The sequence below is a fragment of the Manduca sexta genome, chromosome 18 (assembly GCF_014839805.1).
Source record: "Manduca sexta isolate Smith_Timp_Sample1 chromosome 18, JHU_Msex_v1.0, whole genome shotgun sequence".
NCBI lineage: Eukaryota > Metazoa > Arthropoda > Insecta > Lepidoptera > Sphingidae > Manduca > Manduca sexta.
Genome location: NC_051132.1, coordinates 2,216,438 through 2,238,979, shown reverse-complemented (window position 1 = coordinate 2,238,979; position 22,542 = coordinate 2,216,438). Strand labels below are relative to the sequence as shown.

The 22,542-nt window shown below is 38.3% G+C and overlaps 3 protein-coding genes across 3 annotated transcripts; 1 reads left to right on the top strand and 2 right to left on the bottom strand.

Moving 5' to 3' along the window:
• Positions 1–278: 278 nt before the first annotated feature.
• On the bottom strand, positions 279–3,672 carry LOC115447099. The gene is made up of 2 exons (XM_030174029.2): positions 2,287–3,672; positions 279–1,574 (listed from the first exon to the last, which is right to left on the bottom strand). Exons 1-2 carry the CDS (start codon positions 3,481–3,483, stop codon positions 342–344), a joined length of 2,430 nt encoding a protein of 809 aa, XP_030029889.1. The 5' UTR covers positions 3,484–3,672; the 3' UTR covers positions 279–341.
• A 166-nt stretch (positions 3,673–3,838) lies between these two features.
• Positions 3,839–8,608, top strand: LOC115447100 (nucleolar protein 56). The gene is made up of 8 exons (XM_030174030.2): positions 3,839–4,007; positions 4,076–4,280; positions 4,793–4,960; positions 5,766–5,964; positions 6,112–6,375; positions 6,535–6,689; positions 6,918–7,088; positions 7,955–8,608. The coding sequence occupies exons 1-8, from the start codon at positions 4,005–4,007 to the stop codon at positions 8,173–8,175; spliced, it is 1,386 nt and encodes a 461-aa protein (XP_030029890.1). The 5' UTR covers positions 3,839–4,004; the 3' UTR covers positions 8,176–8,608.
• A 195-nt stretch (positions 8,609–8,803) lies between these two features.
• On the bottom strand, positions 8,804–21,666 carry LOC115447098 (DNA-directed RNA polymerase I subunit RPA2). The gene is made up of 20 exons (XM_030174028.2): positions 21,475–21,666; positions 20,817–21,146; positions 20,566–20,658; positions 19,916–20,062; positions 19,391–19,563; positions 18,783–19,032; positions 18,338–18,493; positions 16,917–17,083; positions 16,022–16,169; positions 15,808–15,868; positions 15,504–15,700; positions 15,091–15,244; positions 14,487–14,577; positions 13,409–13,604; positions 12,525–12,736; positions 11,655–11,793; positions 11,064–11,270; positions 9,941–10,144; positions 9,431–9,595; positions 8,804–9,049 (listed from the first exon to the last, which is right to left on the bottom strand). The coding sequence occupies exons 1-20, from the start codon at positions 21,559–21,561 to the stop codon at positions 8,849–8,851; spliced, it is 3,378 nt and encodes a 1,125-aa protein (XP_030029888.2). The 5' UTR covers positions 21,562–21,666; the 3' UTR covers positions 8,804–8,848.
• Positions 21,667–22,542: the final 876 nt, after the last annotated feature.

The following is a 22,542-nucleotide window of genomic DNA, read 5'->3' as shown; positions in this document are numbered from 1 at the left end:
ACACAAAATAAATATTTTTAAACTAACACGGGTTTCCGTCTAAGGCTAACTAGATAAACATTGCCTCATAAATTCCCGATTTAGTAACTTCCCGCAATTTTCTTCTGATAAATTTTGGACCATCCCTTTTAAAATTTTTACTCACCTTTTTTGTTTTACTACAGTTCTGTGTCGTTCCTTTCTATTAATAAATGATTCGCAAACTAAACCGAAGTAAGACATGAGAAACGACATTGCAGATTATTAGTTTATTACAATTTATAAATGAACATGTTAAATATTACATACATAAATATATTCTGTTTGATAAGGCAGTGCTTAATAAAAACTTAAATACAGTGTTAATCTATCAACTCGAACTGGTCTAAGAAAGTTTGGTCGACACCAAGGGCGGTACCGAGACTCTCTCGCGGTTTCTTCTTGGCTTTCTCATCCATATCATAACAAATATGGTCTAAATAATCCATAGACCTCACAGAATGTGCACTGCAACTTGGACTCAACAAGTCAGGCAATAGAATTCTATGTGCAGTAAAAACATCAACATTAACAACATTCAAATTCTCTTTTTCCTCCACTATTGTTTTGAAATCACTTGAATCATCATTCTTTTCTAATGGCAAAACACTGGCTCTGACTTTCTTAAACCTATTAATAATCTTCTCTAAAGAACTAGTTTTTCTTATTAACTGTGTATTGTTCTTAGGTGTTTCAGTCTTTATTTCTTTATCAGTAGATTCATTTTTCATTGCATATTTCATAAAATCTATCTCCACATCTTTAACCATTTCATTGAATTTCTGTTCTGGATCTGGAGCAATTGAAATTTTTGGAAGATTTTCGGGATCAGCATGCTTTCTGGGACTATCATTAGGTTGTGGAGTACATTGGTTACTGTCTTTATCCAAAGCAACAATCCCTGATACTTCTAAAATTGAGGGACTGTCTTCTGGCATTATAGATAGTTTTCGTCTTCTGCAAGCTCCAAATGACCTCTTTTCTCTATTCTCAAATAGATTAGGAGAGGAATAACTTCTGAATAAACCATTACTCTCACTAGAAGTATTAGACTCATTAAAGAGGCCACCTTTCTTGATCTTAATATCTGGCCTTTCCAAGCTATGTTTGAACTTCTTTGAACTGCTGCTCTTTTTAGTAGACAATAATCTCAGAATCTGTTGCTTTGTGAAACCTGTGCCACATTCAGCAATAGTTTCATTTGCTTTATTAGCATGGGACATAATGGATGCATTCAAAAAGTTGTGATTAGCATTTGGACGGTCATAAGTGCTTACTCTACATGATATAATACTCTTTAGGAAATCTTCCCTTGGTCCATGGTGATATGGGGTGGCAAGTAATGACATTTGCTGAGGTTTCGTGAATGAATGGTTCTTTCTTCTAAGTAAATTGAACTGATATTTTGATGTATTTAAAGGCGTAAATGTATCGAAAATTATTTGGTTCTGAAGGCACTTGCTGCTCCTTATATCAGATAAGTCTGGTATAGGTGGGAGTTCCAAAATTTGTTTTGGAGTTTGTTTCAAGGAGTCAGTGAAAGACAGTGGTGAGGGCTGAAATAAATAATGTTTTTTTAGAACCATGAAACAGCCACATATATTAAGTATCATGTTATTATATTTTATTATATCCATTTGCTAGCTCTGTAAGGTGAGACATTTGAGCCAAATTCGGTAGTAAGTCATATGATGGCCAAAGACTCATTGACACCAGGTTACCATCCTGTGCTTAGCATTACATAGCACTTAACTCTTAAGTTTTTAATGTTCTGTAAACTAGAATACAACAGAGCCTACTGGTCACACTGCTGCTTTATAGGATAATAAGCTGGTATTATCAGTCTTATAAAACACTTAGATAATCTTTTTTTATTGCTTTAAATGACAAGACAAGCTTGCCGTTCAATGGTAAGCTATACAACCACCCATAAAAACAGTAGAAACACCATTCAATGCCTTGAATTACAAAGTATTGTTTGGTATTCCACTGCGCCCGCCATCCTGAGACATGAGATGTTGAGTTTTATTATGTCCAGTAGTTACACTGGCTACAATGTTCTGTTTCAAGCCAGAAAATAACAGTGATTACACAAGCCCAGAATTAGACATTGCAGTGGTACCTACCCAGGCAGACTCTCTCATATGAAAGACCTATCACCACTCATTACATAAGTCAAATACAAATTTAAACATTGAATAAAATAATATATATGTTAACTACAGTGAAAACTCTTCATTTCTCCTGTGTATATTTATAATAACTCACCTGTAAACTTTCTTCAGCAGAATTCACCCGCTCAAGTAGGATCTTCAAAGCTGATGCCATCTCGTTGAAGTTACTCTTCCCATTGTCCAAATACTCATTGAATTTATAAATATCATCACTAATTTCAGCATTTTTCAATACAAAACATATTGCCACAAGGAAGCCTCTTATTAAATTGGGGAAATATAATTTATCATCTCTGACTATATTTTTCAATATATATTTTTGCTCAGAATTAACTTTCAGCTGCAACTCTTTAGTGCATATTTCATCTGTATCATGATTGTACTCTATCATGTATGTATGCCTATCTACCTCTCCCATATGCCTGGATATCAAAGCTTTTGTATTACTGCTAACAGTTTCACACGATTCTTTAAACGGTCCTATTTTCTCATTCCATTTATGCTCTATTGCACTTATTTGTACATCTACATCCGCTAGCCAGTCATCAAAAAAAGCTGGTGAAGAATTTATACATTTTATTTTAAGTATTTCATCTTTTGTATGCTTGTCCATAGTGTGTTCACAGACAAATTTATCGACAATATCATCAATAGTTTTTTGGGCATCCGATGTAGACAAAGTATGCTCCATTTGCGTGATTTTGTCACGGAATATGCCCGCAATCTTCTCCATAGCCTCTTTTTTACGTAAATAATTGGAGAACTTCCGTAGCATCACCTCAGTCTCGCGATCAATGTCTTCTAAGAAACTGTCTTTCTTATTTGATTTATAAGTCGCAGTCATAGCGTCGTAAAGTTTCTTCTGGCGGTCTTTACACATTTTAGATACAAGCAACCTCTGTACCGCTAGCTGCGATAGTTGGAACATCAACATTGTTACCTTATAGCATCCTGGGTTTACCAAATATGACGACATTACTAGAGATAGCAAACCTTTATTGCTGTAGTCACTTATGAAGTTGGACAACTCGTTTCTGTACGCTCTCTCTGTCTTCGTGTCGTATAAAGGCCACGGAAGCGACGAACTAACTTGATGATCCACTATGGACACTAGGTAATGCGATAGGTGGTTGAAAAAGTTCTGCGTAGGTTTATCCAGCGCATTTTCATTAAACACTTGGTTAGACAAATCTGTAGGTATCGGCTTCAGCTTGCTTAGTATGCCGATATTTAAAGACGTCTCTTTTTTGAGCACCAAAACAAGATCTCGCTGCATAGTTATGGTTGCCATGATCACTTATTTTCACACTGGGCACATAACTCGTAATTATCACTTGATATACAGAATAGTTTCAATCCATCTTGACGGTATTCAGTACGATATTTTTTTTTACTTTATACGATTTAAAAAATATCAACAATTCAACATAGGTACGCGCAAGCGGAAATTGGCGGAAATTCAAAATTAAATGTCAAAATTTCCGTTGACGCTACCCGGATCATAGGGAGGTGACTTGAATATCGATTATTATCTAAGGTAGGTATGCATACAGTATGGATTTAGAACCAAAAACTGCAAATAAGTTTAATGGCATAAACCGAAATATGTATTTTAGACTATTTCAGAGACATTTTCTTAACGAAGATTGGAATTGGTTGACAGTCGATAAACAAACACATGGACTAAACCAAAGAGAATATAGACATTAGACATTGCGTTGAACGCATAACCTAAAAATATTTTTCCGCGGGGGGCAATCAAAACACACGTGTGTTGCCCCTGGAAAATGAGAATAAAATAAAAATATCAAAATGGTGCGTCATTTGACTTAAAACAAATTAAATGTGCAGCGAAACGTGTGTAATTATGTATTTATTTGCAGAGTAAGTTATACGTGTTGTTCGAACACAGCGCGGGGTTCGCGCTATTTCGTGTGGCAGAGTTTGAGGAGCTCTCAGCGTTTCTGCCTCAAGTTGAGGAGTCGGTGACCGATCTGCAGAGGTTCAACTCCGTGGTAACGCTGATTGCATTCCAGCCGTTCAAGTCGGCCGTGGTCGCTCTTGAGAATATCAACGCTGTTTCTGAAGGTTTGTGACACGTTTTTTTAGTAACCTTAAAGACAATTGCTTTTGAAAGTATCAAATGAATTTATAAATGATGTAAATATACAAGATTGTAACAATTTGTACCTATCTATAGTCATTGTTTTTAGTGAATTTTGTGATAATTAAATATGTGGAGTATTACTATACTCTATATTAAACCCACATGGATTCAAGTCAATATAGTATTATGAAAGCCCATGAACGTTTGTTTACTACTTGAAAAAAAAAATTAACACTGTCTAATAAAGCCTTAATCACAACATGCTGATATATTTGTTGTTTCAATAATATGTTTGTTGTGTATTTATAAATAATCAGAATACAGGAACTATTTTTAAAATATTTTCCTTATGGCTTCCCTTTTACAACATGTAAGAGTTTTTATTAGTCCCTAGGACAATTCCCCTATAGACAATGACTGAGCCATTACTACCATACATATTTTTTATCACATACAACAATAAAAACTTATCCTAAACTATTCCTTCTTACAGGTATCATTCCTGAGGATCTAAACTTGTTCCTGGAAGGTGCCCTGCCCAAAAAGAAGAAGAGAGGAAAATGCACTCTTGGTGTACTGGACCCCAAGCTCGGAGCTGCTATCAGCGAAGCTCTAGAGATACCATGCTCACACACCGGTGCTGTGCCAGAAATATTAAGAGGTACCAAATATTAATATGCTAGCTTTTTTACTCAGGTCTTCACCCATGTAATAGAGTTTGCCTATTTCCTTCCTGAACTCCAGGGCCACAACTGACAAGTTGTTATACCTAATCATTACAGACATATTCTGCAGTGTTTATTTTTCACTATCAAAATGTTTTCCATTGTTTATGCAAATGTTAGACATTAAAATTAAACTATTTTTCGGATTTTTTTGTGGTGGTCATGGGTGGTCTGGGACCACAAAGGCTGCAGTCTTCAAAATGTAGGCAGAAAATTAAAATATAAAAACTGCATTAAAATCAGAAAAATAGTTTAATTTTAATACAAAAATATTCATTCAAATTACTAGAATTTGTAAAGTGATAGATGTAATTCTATTTATTAAAAACTAGTTTCTGCTCGTGGCTGCGCCTGTGGAAAAATTAGTTCCCAAGATATAAGTAATAGTCTATACTCTATAATACTCAAAAATAATGTAACTTTCTATTAGTAGTAAAGTATTTTAAGGATTGGAGCAGTAGTACGCAACACGCATTTATCCCCGAGTAGATATGCAGAGGCGCAACCAAGGCATCTACTTTTCGCCAAGGGTGTTCTGTCCCATAATGTGAAATGGGGCCAGTTTTTCTCCTTATCATGCACAAATTCAGAGCAGAAAACCCAAATATCATTTTGCCCGAGCCAGAATTCGAACCCAGGATATCAGAGCGCTGCCGTACCGCCCATGAAGTACAACTACGCCACCAAGAACAAAACAAACCTGTTTTATAATATGATTTATGGATATAAATTCTCCCTCAGGTATCCGCCACCACTTCCACGCGCTGATCAAGGGTCTGACCCTCAAGGCGTGCAGCGTCGCGCAGCTCGGTCTCGGCCACTCCTACTCCCGCGCACGTGTCAAGTTCAACGTGCATAGAGTGGACAACATGATCATCCAGTCCATAGCACTGCTCGATCAGCTTGATAAGGATGTCAACACATTCTCCATGAGGATTAGGTGGGTTTGTAGCTGTAAGACTTTGTTTGAGTGTAGAAGGCACGGAATGGGAGCAAATTGTTTCATGTTCTAAAAGAAATAAACAAGTATGGTAGTTATGTCTAAGAAATTTCATCATGTTTTTAAACAACTATTAATTGTTCACAGAGAGTGGTATTCGTACCACTTCCCAGAGCTTGTAAGCATTGTTCCCGAGAACCACTTGTACACAAAGTGTGCTGAATTCATAAAGGACCGTAAAACCCTCTCAGAAGAGTCATTGGAGCCGCTCACAGAGATCCTTGGTGACTCCGAAAAAGCTCAAGCTGTGGTGGACGCCAGCAAGATGTCAATGGGCATGGATATATCACCTGTAGACCTTATTAATATACAGATGTTTGCTGGCAGAGTTGTTGCACTTAGTAATTACAGGTAGGTAATAAAAATGTTACATTTATTTATAAAATACTATAGGAAGGATGATAAATATTCTATGCAGCATTCTACAAGTGTGGCCAATTACCATTAGAACCAACTTTTGTTGTCTTTTTGAAAAATGTGTATGTCCATAAAGTATTTTTTTCTTCACAGAAAACAAATAGCAGAGTATCTCCACTCTAAGATGAACTCTGTGGCGCCTAACCTGACGACGCTAGTGGGCGACCAGGTGGGCGCGCGGCTTATCTCTAAGGCTGGTTCCCTTACCAGCCTTGCCAAGTACCCGGCATCCACATTGCAGATCCTCGGTAAGAACCTGTTTTATAACTTAGGATCTGTGAACGCATGTTTTATTACAACGCACGCTCTTTGCGTGTCTTCAGCGCCTTCTCCGATTTTATATTTTTGTGTGAGGATATCATCTATATCATATTAAATCTGTTTGAAATACATTTTCTAATTACTCAATAAACTAATAGTCAGAATCATACTATAGAAGTGATGCACCAATTTAAAATGTTCATGTATTTCTACAGGTGCTGAGAAAGCTTTGTTCAGAGCATTGAAGACTCGCTCGAACACGCCCAAGTACGGTCTCCTGTACCACTCGACGTTCATCGGCCGCGCGGGGCTCAAGAACAAGGGCCGCATCAGCCGCTACCTCGCGAATAAGTGCTCCATAGCGTCTAGGATCGATTGCTTCTCAGGTCAGTTACCTCCTGTATTTGGTATGACTTGAAGGGTAGTTTTAGGTGCACGAATCGTCAGTATAGTCGTGATTGGTTAGTATGTCGTTCAATGTGTCGATGTTACGCGTGATTAGTTCCTTAGTCGATGCTTGTTTATTGGCTAACATGTTCTGTGCGGTCACTATTAAATGGTACTATATAATCTCTTTGTATATATGCAAGCTCACCCCCACCACTGTTTGTTTGTGCTTATGACTTGTGCTGTTTAGTGTGCAAATTAAAAACCAATCTTGCCGCCTTCGTCTTCAACAACTCGTTAAGCTCTCAGTGTCTAGTAATGATATATTTTATAATGCACACTTTGATCTATCGCAAGTGAAGTGTATCGACTTGCGGTAATAACAGTTGTGCGACATTATTGTCCAACAACAGTCGCGTGATTGTGTTGTGCGATCATAGTGATTGTGTGTTGGAACAAAAAATATTTACTAATGGAGCTCATATTCTTACCCCCTTATTCATAGACTTTATTTATCTAAGGACGGAACATTGCTGTGATAACAAGTCTGTTTCTCAGTGCTGACGGTATGGCAGCCTTTGCAGTGCGTAGATATAGGGCCGTTGTGATTTGCTAATAATTAGATACAACTTGAATCTAGTTGGCTATCAGATAAACAAAGCTGAACAAACAGCAAGTTGTCAGATAAACAAAGCTGAATAACAGACTTGTTATCACAGCAATGGTCTGACCTTAGATAAATAACGTCTATGAATAAGGGGGTTAGTTTTTACTATTTGCTTACTTGGTATACTAAAAAACCTTTGCTCATGATTCCATACCTTCACCCAGTCATACAATAGTAACACTAAAATTGTCTTCACAGAAACACAGTCAACGGTATTCGGTGAAAAACTAAGGCAGCAAGTTGAAGACCGTCTTAAGTTCTATGAGACTGGGGACATTCCCAAGAAGAACATAGAAGTGATGAAGGAGGCGCTCGATGAGCTCCAGCAGGTGGTAGAGGCGGAGGCCAGTGCCAAGAAAAAGAAAAAGAAGAAGAAGAAGGAAGAGAAACAAGAGGAAGTAGCAATGGATGAAGATTAGTGTTAGGTTGAAGTGTGCATATTGAGTTTTTGAAAATATGTTGACAAATATTTTAAATCTATAAGGAATATTACTCGTATTACATACGTAATAAGGTTATTTTTTATCAGAATGAAATGTCAAAATATTTTTTATTTGAATTACAGAAGTGGTAAAAGTATGCTGTGATGGTAATTTGACGTCACCGCCATATGAATCCAGCGTGCAATAGATATGCAGGTTTTGCACATTTTATTCCATCGACATTGTTTCTATGCGCAATGTCAAAGTAAATTTTTTTTTTTTAGAAAGTCAATGTGCACACGCTCTTTCAGAAATGGTCAAATATATTTTTAGGAGTGATTGTTGGTGCAGTGTTTTAGCACATTTTGTGTAAGTGTATTGTAACTGACTATATTTTCCATTACGATGATTACACTAATTTTAAGTTTTATATGACTTTTATTTTCCTCATACCTATAATATTGTGAGAGCAAGGATTTTTACAAACTGCGATTATTATGTTCTCGTATAAATAACAATAATGCTTCTAAGAGCATGAAAGCCTGATTTCGTTATCAGTTGAGCCTCCTCCATCGCGCCAGGGGAATTTTCAATTATTTTGCAATTGTTTCCGAAAATCAAGCGATATTAGAGAATTAAACATTTATTAAGCCTTTCACATTATTTATTACTAAGCTCCCTCAATAGCTTTAGCACAGTTGATCTTGCAGTTAATATTGACGCATGCGAGTTGTGTGACGAAGAACTTGAATATGTATGGCACGGCGACGCTGGCCAGGGTCGACTCGCCGCACAGCCTGCACTCGTCTGAGCTCTCCGCTTGGCCCACTATGGGACCTAGGAGCGTCCCGCATTTGGTGCACACCACAGCCTGGAAATAAATGGGGAATTAGTAAGTGACGTTGAGTGACGATCTAGATAGAGTTGTCAGGCAGGTGATTTGTAGAAATAAAGCTAAATTGTTTTAACTTTGGAAAAGTGTGATTCGCTGTCCCATAAGAATGGAATAAAAGCCTCATAGAGACCCTGCAGTTAATTCTGTAAAAAGTGTTAGAAAGTTTGTTAAGTCAGTTCTAGGTTGCCTCTTTTCAAAACATAGGACGTAGCAGATACGGCGAAAAGTGGATGGTAAGAATTGTATTGCCTACTTATACGAGGATAAAGGCGCGATGTGAGTATACATAGTGTAGTAATATGTGTTAAGCGACCCCTTATTCTCGGGAAGGGTAAGGTGTCCCGTGTGGCCACGCACCTCGGTCTTGTCGGAGCAGAGGAAGAGGCGGTCGTGCAGCAGGAAGGCGGCGCCGTGCGACACGAGCGCGTCGCGCTCCATCTCGCCGAGGCGCACGCCGCCGCCGCGCCGCCGCCCCTTCACCGGCTGCCGCGTCAGCGCGTCCACCGCGCCCGTCGTGCGCACCTGCACACACACACACCAACGATAAATTAATTAATAAATCCGAATTTCAACCACGGCTCAAAGCCAATCTTAACAGCGCTCAGCTAGATACGCAAGAAATATTATAGTGTCCAAGTGCGTGCGCAATACATAGATGCACTCTGTTCCTTCACTCTCATAGTCCAGTGAAATGGCAATCCGACATGACCGGAGAGGGATTACACTCGGGATCCATAGCTTTATGACCTTTCCGAGGGCACGGAGGTATCACACCGCCAATTCTCCAAGCTGCGACTGAATTTTTTTCCACCCAAAACATCGATAACCAATGTAAAAAATCGATAATAAATATCGATATCAACCGACCTGCCACTTATCCGACACCATGTGCCGGAGCCGCTGGTAGTGTATCACTCCGAAGAATATATCCGCCTTCATCTCTCGCCCGTCCACTCCGCTGTACATGCGCTCGGTGCCGTAGTAGTTGTACCCGCCGGCCTCTAGCAGCCGACCGAAGTAGTTTATCGCCGTGTCTTTCTCGTTGAATCTGAACGGTGACGCGTCGTGTACCTGGAAATGTGAGGTATATTTGTATGGTAGGGTATAGATTTGTATGTGGGAAGTGTGTCTAGTTTTTATTTTATTTTTTACGGATTGCCAACGAAATTAACAATATTACATACAAATACAACGTAATAGAAAAAATCTCATACAATTTCAATTTCAGACCACGACATGCACCGAGATTAAAAAAAATTAAACATATAAAATAAAAAATTCAGATCAACAATGTAGTGTACCTACATAACTTAATCTAGTTTAAAAGTTAATAGGTAATTATTATGCTCTAACAAGTTTAAATTATATTGATTGCTATTTTTATAATATTAGGGCCTTACTTGTGATTACGCGACTGTTAAATATTTTGTATCAAATGATATGAGGAAATTCTCTAACGTTGAATTTACTTAACATAAACTCTATAAGTATCGCGGAGTGCTTAAAATGCGGTAAAAAGAAAATACGGCACGCTTCTGTGTCGTTTTATAGGGATTGGTCGGGAGATGGACACGTGACTGACGCATGGGTCTATCGACCAATCACTAACGTGAGAATTAAACAGCGACGTGTCGCATTTTTTGACACATTCTAAGGGGGCTGATGTATACAATGTTTATTAGTAAGGCGATTAAGGCTTAAATTCATATCGACGGTTGTAAGGATAATTGACTGAAGCAATATTTTAGTTTTCAAAAAAATTTACTAGGTAAAGAAAAAAATGCTGATTTTAAATATGTATGACACTTAGTGTCGAAAAAAAATGTCATTTAAGTCACTGGTCTTCAACCATCGATACAATCTTACATCATTTCATTCACGCTATCTATAGTGACTGAATAACTCGACTAATTTATACCTCGTAAAATTTACTTAATAATACCACAACATCAAAATCGCCAGTTGCAATTGTATTGTCAGTCATACTTACATGTCCGTGGAGACTGGCAGCTTTCCCTGCCATACACTCGATCATCATGGCGATGGTCATACGACTGGGGAACCCGTGCGGGTTGAACAGGATGTCCGGGATCAGTCCAGATTCCGTGAAAGGCAGGTCCTCGGCAGCCCACTTTTGAGAACAGATACCTTTCTGTCCCGCTCGAGAGGCGAACTTGTCGCCCACAGTTGGGTTACGCTGAAAGTACATTCAGTAAATCAATATCAATATAATTAAAAATCAGTTGCCACATGTATGTGCATCACTTAAGAATGACTCTACCAGCTTCACTGATTCCTGCTTTGCTGTGTTCAGATTTATCAGGACAAGGTTTATATCAAAGTGTAATTTTGAAAAATCAACGGCATAATTGAGAAAAATTGACAATTTGAGTGATGTTTTGCATGTTTTTCGAGTCGCGAAAACGCTGCGCTTGAACCGACGCCAATACACTCACGGGCTCACGGACTCGCGAATGCCTAACAATCCTTCTCTTGGTCTTTTTTGATCCAATCATAAAAGCCAATATAAATAATGAGAATCTTAACATATTCGTTTCAGCGGTGTAATTAGGATAGTTACTTGTATCCTCAACATAATGCAGGCCTTCTTCAATGCTTTACCGCTGAAGTCGCCGCACAGCCTCACGCTGTCCACGAACACCTCCTCCTTGCCGTGGTACCGGCTCACCATGAACTGGTTCTTCTCGCCGTCGTAATAACTATAAATGATAACGTTAAATCATTTTCTAGTCATTAGATGGCGCTGCTCTGAGATACCAGAGGATCATAGACTAATTCTGTGATTTTATCGATTTCGAAGAGAAAAGATGAAAGGGTTGTTCAAAAGGCAAAATTAGGGTTGCGATATAATCAAGAATGTGGCAATTCAAGGGTTTGGCAAACGCGGTAGCTTAAAAAAATTAGGTAAATTTTGACATTCGCTGGGATTAAACGCAGTTTATTGCCGCTGGGACCGCCACACTAAAATTAACGTTTTACAATTGACGTACCAGTGTTTCGGCAATATGTCGTAGTACTAAATGAGCACTATATGAGAAGAAAGAAAAAAGGAGGAAAAAATATATTTGTACAATACACTGGGATCTACAAAAACATTCATAAACAACATACTAAATAAGGAAGGAACAAAACATGCATCCCATTATACTGCTGAAAGGCACCAGTTCAACACAAATGCTAGACAAGGTATGCCTTATGCTGATGTTTAACTGGCACCTTTACAATCAGGACACCCCCAGCTCTTTAAGAACGAATGCATTGCATCTTTCACTAGTAGAAAAGGTCATTAGGTTACCATTGATATACTTTTTAAGATCCTTGGAGTCCTCGCAGCAAAAGAACTAATTGGCCCGCGTTTCCACCAAGAGATCCATTTGCCCCTTAAGGCCCACTGAAGAAAGACCTCCAGGTCGATTGCAACATCTCTTACCAGTAGAAAGGATCATCAGGCTTGACCCTGGCGCCGACGGCTGGCAGTCCGTCCGCGTCGATGTACTGGCTGAGGTTCTTGGAGTCGTCGCGGCAGAAGTACGAGCTGACGTGCTGCAGCTCGATGAAGTCCGCCTTGTAGACGGTGCCAGCTGCAAACCCTCGCTCGTACGCCGATTTGTTTATTATCATCGCGTCTTCCATGTCGTAGCCCTGGGGAGAAATTATATTTGATTAGTCTTTCATTATGTTTACGCGAATGTTAGACATTAAAATTAAACTATTTTCGGATGGTGAGTCCCTCCGAAACCACGAAGGCTGCAAAGTCTACAGCCTTCGAAACGTCAGGAGAAAATAAAAATATAAAATAAATATTACATTAACAACTGCGATACAATCAGAAAAATACTTTTACGCCCGTATTCATAGACATTATTTATCTAAGGACGGAACAAAGCTGTGATAACAAGTCTGTTTCTCAGTGTTGACGGAATGGCAGCCTTCGCAGTGCGTAGATATAGGGCCGTTGTGATTGGCTAATATTGTTGTATTTCAATATTAGCCAATCACAACGGCCCTAAGACTTGTTATCACAGCATTGTTCCGTCCTTAACGTCTATGAATAAGGGCGTAAGAATTTCATTTATAGCGGGTAAATAATTCGAACATAGTAATGTGTAGTGTTTTTTTTTTAACCTTACTCTACGATTATTATTCTTAAACTTAACTTTAACCATTAAAGGAATGTTTGCCGGCAAACATGACAGCTACATGACATTACGCGTGTCACGGAAAAATAACCTTATTATGTAGTATATAAGGTTATATTCCCGTGACACACCGACCAAAGACCTGTCAGCAGAGGTGCTTGGTGTGATGGCGTACCGTGTAAGAGATGACGGCGACGATGGCGTTGGTGCCGGCGGGGAAGTCGTCGAGGCCGACGCGGTCGTAGTGCTGCGGCCGGAACAGCGGCGTGGCGGGCGTCTGCAGCCGGTACAGCTTCGTCTCCGCGTTCGTGGGCCACGTGTGGATCGGCGTGCCCATCGTCTGCTTGCCCATCTGGCACTGGTACATGTTACTGCCCATGGAAATGTTTTACTCACAATTGTGTCATGAAAAAGGTATTTTCAATTTCAACATAACCTTATGAAGGTGAACAATTTTATGTAAGTTATAGATACCCATTTTCTATTTTGAATTATAGATAATTTTTTTCTGCATGACTTTGCATGTCTTGTGCATTTAGCAAAAGACAAATTGATACAAGTATTCATAATTAAATACAACTCTGTGACTGATAGATCTGAACAAAAAGATTGTTCTAAATGCGAAACAAAATGTAGACTAGTTCCAGTTTACATTTCGTTTCACACTATCTCACGCAAACCAATGTGATAACTATTAAGATTTTTTTTCATTCAGAAAAGTCCTTGCCTTCATTTTCAATATCCCATCCTTTATATCGACAGTGCATCAATTCTTCTAGTATTATGGTTAAATTGGTGGAGATCACTCAACACCAGACATTTTAGTTCATATACTATGCCTATGTTAAAAATCTTAAACTACCCTCAACAGATAAATGCTCATACTCATTGCGGCGTCTAAGGTTGGTGTTGTTTGTAGTGTTTGTGAGTCACAACCCTAGCGTATTTAACTTAAATTAAGGATGACACTGAGTATGTATTTTCAAAGTTCCAGAGTACGTTAATACACAGCGATGTACTTAGATGGTAATAGTAAAAAAATTGTGGACATACTGAATTAACAAAGACGCACGTCGCTTTTATATGGGAGGCATGGTGTCACAGCGTTACCGCACAACCACGCACGTGTACTTACATAGCTGCGCAAGAGTATGTGTTCCTATACCGCGAATGACCAATTATTACCGTCCTATATACTCAAAGAAAATATTTTTTAAACTACCCTCAACTGATGGCAATATGCTGTTACTCACCGCGGCGACTGGTTGCAGTCAGGCATCGGCACCAGCTGCGCCAGGTTACTCATGAACGCGGACTTGGACAGTTCCATGTGGGTGGTTTTACCTGTACAGTAAAATGTACCTTATTATCAGGTAGACAGGTTCAATTTCCCATTTAGTCGGAAAAGTATAATAGGTATAATGTGTGTAGTTTGATCTGTATAGTAAAATGTACCTAAATGGTATCAGGCAGATAGTTCAGTTCAGTTTGCTGGTGGTAGGATATATTTTATATCCGTCCGGATAACGACCACCGTACACAAGGTGTTAAAACCTACTATATTTGCTGACATAAGTGTGTCGCGTTCCAGAATCAGCCTGTGTATATCCGGTTTCAACAGGCCGGCATAATTGTATCCACTGTCAAGGGGTAATATTGGACCTCACTCCACCTAGGGTGCAGTGGCGTCAATATGTCATGAACGTAAAAAAAAAACAATTTTGATTTTAAATAAAAGTTTAGTGGTGAACTGTAATTTTTGCTTTAAGTATATAATCGTCTGAAACTGTACAAAAAAATTGCACCACTCAAGAACGAATGACCGAAAGAAATAACGAACTAATGAATGAACCTTACCTTTATGCACTTCCTGCGGTGTGATAGCGATGTCTAAGTACAACTGCTCCATGGTGCCGATCAGCTCGAGCTGCGAGCTGGCCAGGTTGATGACCGGTCGCATCATTCTAGCTTCACTCGTTATTATGAACACGCCTGGGTATTGCGCGCAGATCTAGACCGAAAAGAATTGATTTTTAAAATTTTAAAATATAGTTTGAATTATATATTGTTTTTATTATATGGGCGCGTTAGTGACCCATCCCATTTGATGGTAACGGGTACAAATAGTATCGACTAATGAGAGATGATTACTTCCCGCGTGTCGAAACAATTATGCTGGCCTGTTTTAGTACAAAGAAACTTAATGAAAAAGATTGGTCCTTCGAGCCGAATATCTGACAGAACATGCTTGGCAACACATTATATCTCACCTGCTTCTTAGGTATGACGACGATCTCCGTAGTGATAGGAACTTCTTCCCCCTTGATCTTCAAAGTCCTGAAGTACGCCGCGGAGTCATCTACAGTGTCTTCTGAGAAGTAGCCCACCAGCCGTCCGTCGATGAACACCGGATACTTGTACACGTTGTGCAAGACCGCTCGCGACACTGAGCTTATGGGTTCCATTCCTGATAAGCAAAGAGACAAGATGATAAATATTTTGGAATGTATTGATAAAAGTGTTAGTAGTATTTTATACTTCATTGTGAATATTTTATTACCGTATATCACTCACCGCATTTCTCCAGAACGAACGGTAAATTTGCTACTAATTTTGGATCAGGCCGTTGTGTGACCTGCAATTAATTTGAAAGAATGTTTATGTACTGGAATCAGACAATAAGTTTTTTTTTTTACTTAGCCCTATAGTTGTAAATCTACCAACAGACTGATTTAGCCATGGCTCTGCTCTTTGAAACGTGGCTCATCCCGACTATTAGTGGCGGTACCTGCGCGGGCATGGTGAGGTGGTTGAGCAGGCCGCAGGGCGCGCCGTCGGGCGTGTGCACCGGGCACACGAACCCCCACGCGTCCGGCAGCAGCGCGCGCGCCTCCGTCGTGCGCATCTCCAGGAAGAACGAGCCGCGGTGGATCGACCTGCGGCACGACACAACTATAATATATGAAGACGTCAGCACTTCATCATCACCTTCCATAACGCGAGAGTGAAACTTCAACTTGTTCTCAACTTTTTCCAGGAGACATCGGTCGTCAAAATCGCAAAAACTAGCAAAATTGTGACAGAGCTCTAGGGCAAGAACTCTGCATCAGTACTCCACCCACAGTCAACAAAATAATTAGTTGACTAATGTAGATAAACATTTCCTCGCTGACATAATATATAATATCAGCCCTGTATTACAGCTGTTTCACTGTTGGGCATGGGTCTCCTCTACTACTGAAAGGGATTAGGCCTTAGTCCACCACGCTGGCCTAGTATGGGTTGTTAGATTTCACAAACCCTCAAAATTCAGTATACAGATTTCCTCACTATGTTTTCCTTCACCGTTAAAGCAAGCCATAATTCACCCGATTCTCGCCGACATGTAATTAACATAATAAAATGTCGACTAATGAAACATTGACAAGACGAAAGACACTCGTCTTACTCTACACTATACCGCTATTGGAGAGGGTTTCAGAGCATGCATGGTAGTCACTATCTTATAGAATTCATTGTTTCACGTATTGGAACCACCTGTACATATCACACTTCGCAGATTACCAACAAAGCTCATTCTTCTCTCCTTAATTGATACTCCACTCAAATATACCACATAGAAGAGCCAATACCCTCCAACCAGTTCTAAATAAATCAGAATAAGTATTGAAAAGAGATCTCACTTAAAATGCGACATGTATCGCATCCTGTTGATGTTCTCGGCGACGATGGTGAGCCCCTTGTACTGCGACAGCGTGACGTTGTTGGAGGGCGCGTTGCCGGTCGCCAGGAACGTCTCCATCTTCTGCTCGAGGCTGCCGCACGCGCGGAGGATTTGTTGCAGCTCTTTCTGTAAGGAGAAATATATGTTGTCTATGCAATATACTGTGTAATTTACTCCATTCACGAATACACGCTCAACCACCTCATGAGCGGGGATTTTGGGGGATGGCGCGGTGTAAGGAGACTGATCCAAGTATTTCCCCCAGCACTATTAATCATATAGTGCGTGTGCATGATGCTGCTCCCGCAGATTGTAAGCAAATAAAGAAAGTAGTGGGGTCTTCAATTAATGAAATGATCCATAATGCTGTTTACTGTGAACAAGCCATTTGCATAACAAACCTTTATTTGTATTAACTAATAAGGGTCAATAGCCTCGAGTAATTTGACATCGATGCGGAAATAATCTTTGCCAGTGAAACCAAGTCCATTGTTGTGATATATGTCTTAACTAGCTTTTGCCCGCGGCTCCGCCCGCGTTATAAAGTTTTTCAGGCTAAAGTTTTCCATTATAAAAGTAGTAGTTTCCCGGGAGCTTATGTTCTTCCCAGGGTCTCAAACTGTCTCCATACAAAATTTCATCTTAATACGTTGGGTAGTTTTTGAGTATAACACGTTCAGGCAGACAGATGCAGCGGGGCACTTTGTTTTATAATATATTTTTAGAACTTTTTAAGAGGAACAATCCCGTCATACATCATTGTTGCATAACTTTAACCGTTTACGCAGCGCACGCAACGGAAGCTCTCAAAACTAATTAATTGTCCCCGTTTTTGCAACATGTTTCATTACTGCTCCGCTCCTATTGGTCATAGCGTGATGATATCTAACTTAGAGAGAGCACTCGTCAAATAAACGGCTATCCAAAGCAAAAATAATTTTTCAGTTTGGACCGGTAGTTCCTGAGATTAGCGCGTTCAAACAAACAAACAAACAAACTCTTCAGCTTTATATAATAGTATAGATGACAATGTTGTTATAATTGGTTCAGCTGTTTTAGAACATAAACATTAAACTTATTGCAATATTTAGTTTTGTTTTAATGGGAGAGGGGAATACGTGTTACAGGTGACTGTAGGAAATAATCCTATGAACTTAGAAGATTTATTTCGAAGTCACAAACACTATCATTTTTCAACCGATTCCGAAGAAGGAAAGATTTATTCATCTTAAAATAAAAAAGTTTATGCTAACTAAGGTGTTCGGTCACATTACCTGTACAATTATTTTATTAAATTTATATAAAGTTCAATAATTTATTAGATTGAGTGTTTATACGATGTGTTTTTTTTAAGTTTTATCTTTGCTAGTTGTTACTCACCGTTCCTATAACAAGTTTTGACGTGGTCTTCGCTCGCTTCAGTATCTGTATCCGGATGTTGTTCAGTATATTCTGCAGACGCTCCTTCAATACCTGCAGGTACAGGTGACCACCCACCATCACCTCTTGCATCATCACCGCGTCGGCGCCTTCCACCTTGAGAGGTAGACATAAAAAAAATCACTAATAGAAAGCTGCACTACTTGTGAGTGCTTATATAATAATAGGCTAGTTTTATGGCGGGAAAATATATATTCCGCAAAAACTTTTTCACGTGGCCCGAGCTGCAGGTAAACAATGCGATATAAAATATAAAAAAAACTTTATTTTTAAATCTTGACATTGTGGTTTTCTAATCGTATTTTCTCTTGTTACTATTTAATTTTATTTATCTTATGTTATTAATTCCGCCCCAACTACAAATCATATTATCCTGAATTCTCACCTTACACTTATTCTGGACCAAATCATAGAGCTTCTGCACCATAAACACGAGCCCATTGAACTTGTCCTCATCCTTGTCCAGGTGTATCATGACGCAGCGGCGCAGCAGGAAGGCGGCGGCTTGCCGGTCGTCGCACCAGGGCGGCAGCTCGTACAGCTTGGCGCGGAACATGCGGCCCAGGTACAGCCGGCACTCGTCTGAGGTATGCAGGCCTTCCTCGTGCAGCTCGCGGAGCATGTTCTGGATGCAACTAGGTGGGAACGGGCATCAGTCATTTACTAAATAGTAAATTGAAAGTATGAATTTGCTAATTATCAACAAGATTTTTTCACATCTATTTTGTATTCAAATAGAATAAGTTTTGTAGAAAAAAAAAATATATATATAATTTTTTGAAGAAAAACTTTTATCACAACTACCTTAATTACAAATATTAGTAACCTCTAGAAAAACATTAATTTACAAAATATATTTGTCAAAAAAAAGTTACCTATTTGTTTTTAATATGACTAGTAAAAAACAATCTATATTTAAAAATAATACACTAAAAAAAAACGTAAAAAAATGACACCAACATAACAGCCACTACATAGAGCCAATCAACTCACTTGACATAATACAGATCGTTCTTGTTGTGTTGCAGCAGTTGTTGGTATATGTAGTGGTCGGGCCAGTCCACCAGGCACTTGAGGATCAGCAGCAGTGGTGCGTAGTACATCATCTTGCGGTACGAGAACATCAGCTTGCATGTGCCGTTTGTTAGGAAATGCAAGACATTGTTCTGGGAACAGATTTGGGGAATTAATTAAGGCGACTGCAGCAAAATTTATGTATACACATAAAAAATTAAAAAAAAAAATTGACAAAAAAAACGTACACAAAAATAGTTCTAAAGGTAATAGAAAACAACATAAATATCAATGAAATTAAAAAAAAATGTGTTAATAACTTTATATATTGAAAGGTGATCATAATTCCAGCTATTTGGTGTAATAAAACTCAAATAATTAATAGTAATATTACATTGCGAACATGTTAAAAATAAACAAATATTCACCAGTATTCAACAGTAAATAATCTAAATACACAAATCCCATATCATATAATAAAATATGAAATCAAACACAACTCACAGTACTAGTCTGATCAGCGGTCACACTGCGTATCATGACACCGTAATCAGAGAACAGATTCCCTCTCATCCTCCAGCCAGACCGCTTGATCGCGACCGGATAGTTCCTCCTAGTGACCAGTAACATACGGGCCAACCGCTCGTGACCCTGAAAGAATACTTTGATCAGTGGCAACCCTAAACGACCCGAGACCGCAGAGCGATAGAAAAGGTACCGCCGTTTCATTGGTAAGATCGTAAAGCGAGTTTAGAGAAGCCTAGTTCGCATCCATCTAGGTTGCCTTTGACGTTGTTGAACATGAAAGAGAGACGCAACTTTTACACCCTATTGAGGCCATGTGTATTCTATCCCGTTATATGATGGTGGGCAAGCAGCCTATTACTATATGGGGAAAAAATTCACATTGAAACATTTGCATGTTATTTTACAAAAATTGAATAATATATTAACATGTTACAAACTATCTACAATCATGTCTATTGTGTAATTAATATAATTTTCTATAAATGTGGGTCTCTATTATAAATCCATTACTTCATTTTAATATTGCATGACTTGGTCTACAATTCTTACTTTATTCTTGATCTACTTTACGTGTATTGTTATTATCGAATATTCATATCAGACATTGAATAAATCATAATATTTACCTTTATAACAAAATATCCTCCCCATTCATCAGCATGTTCATTGTGTTCCACCAGTTCCTTGGGAGACAGATCATTCAGGTGGCACATTTTTGACTGTAAAAAAAAGTTTGACATGAGTTTATATTTTTTAAATTTAAAACTTATACGACATGTGATTGTTTACATTTGATGTAACGAGAAAAAAATCAAAATATAATTACACCTTATAAATTTAAATAACTTTTAATACAATTGATGTCATCACTACAAACCTTAATCATAATCGGTAAGAAGCCCAGAGACCTATCAATTGTGACCGTCCGTTCATCTATTGATAATGTAACTCTGACTTTAAAATCCCCCCTATATGTGGCTGCTCGTTGTCTGCACTCCGTCGGCAGCACCCTCTGTGTCTTAACCCCCACTGCGTCCATGGGCACACTTGGCTTTGCAAAGGCTGCTTCGTCTATTGTCACTTTGACCCGTTCCCCACCAGGTAACTCAAATTCTACAGGTAGCAGGTCATCTATTGCTGCTTTCAGCCCGTCTTGAAGCATGTAGTTGAAGGAGTCTATGTGGGGTGCTCCAAGGCATTGTAAGTACTGGAAAATTAATAAAGTTTTTTAAATGCATTTTTTCTACTACCAAGCTATATAGGTTTTTATATATATTATTTATATAATTTTTAATGACATGGTACAGACAAGTTATTACAATAAAACAGAGGAAAAGACGAATATAATAATTTGTAGCTAGATGTTGAACATCGCAAAAATCACATTAAGAACAATCTTATAGCCAAGATATACAATGACAACACTAATCAAGCTATTTTCGACTCATTTGAATAACAGATTGTGTTCCAAGAAATTTTAAAACGGCTTTATAAATGAAAAATAACACAAATAAAATCACCAAGAGGTTACATACCGGATTTGCGATTTTTGGTGGGTTTCTATAATCTGGGCTGCTCGTGTAGGCCAGTGACGGACCTTCGTCTACTTTCTTTGAATCCATTTTATTTACTTTATACACATTTAGTTACTTTATGACAATGTAAACAAAATGAAAACACGTGCGGTACCTACTTCACAACGCAAAATTTTCTAAGTGTCAAATTATATGTCACATTATGACTGTTGTGACACTTCGCATCATAGATGACATTTGACACTAAATATTTGTTCCGAAATATTTATATAAACGTGTTTTTAAATAAAAATGATTATTATCCACATAAGTAATTAACATTTCTTATGTAACATAAATTATACTTACATAATTAATTAATTCTGCCTCTTATTTTCACAATTAGTGCTTACTTGTTAGGCGCCCAATAGACAACATTTCATTTTTTCAACATACCAAAATGTTTATATTTTATGAAACTAGATCTAAAATGATGAGACCCATATTTTTTCTTTTTTCGAAATGCAAATATTTTCATTCATGATTTTCACTTTGAATTTTATTTTATTCTAAAACGACGTAAGCTCCAAATGACGTCACATATACGGCTCAAAACGCTTTTGCTTTCCAGTAAAAAAAAATGTAGTGACCTTTTTTTTGTTTCTGTCTCTCTCGTTGAAAGTGACAGTTGTGACGTATCTATTGTAATATTGACATTTGACATTGACAAAAGACGGTGTCTTAGTTTTTTAAAATAAATAATAAGGTGGACCAAGGAACTATTTCATTCAACCGTATATGTGACGTCATCAAGCCTTTTTCGGTTTTTAATTTTTTTCTTCGAAATTAAGTATTAAAAAAACATTAAAAAATCATAATCGAACTCAGAGTAGAAAAATTAAGAAATGGTATTTTTGTTTTAGGCACGTTTACATTTTGAAATGTTGTCAATTGGGTTCTGATTTCATACAGTACATAACTCCTATAAATAATCTTGTAGCAAAAATTACTGATATGAACTTTTAAAATATTGCTAACAAACTATTATTTTTAACGTTCTAAAACGGTTCCTTACTGTTTGTCCCAGAA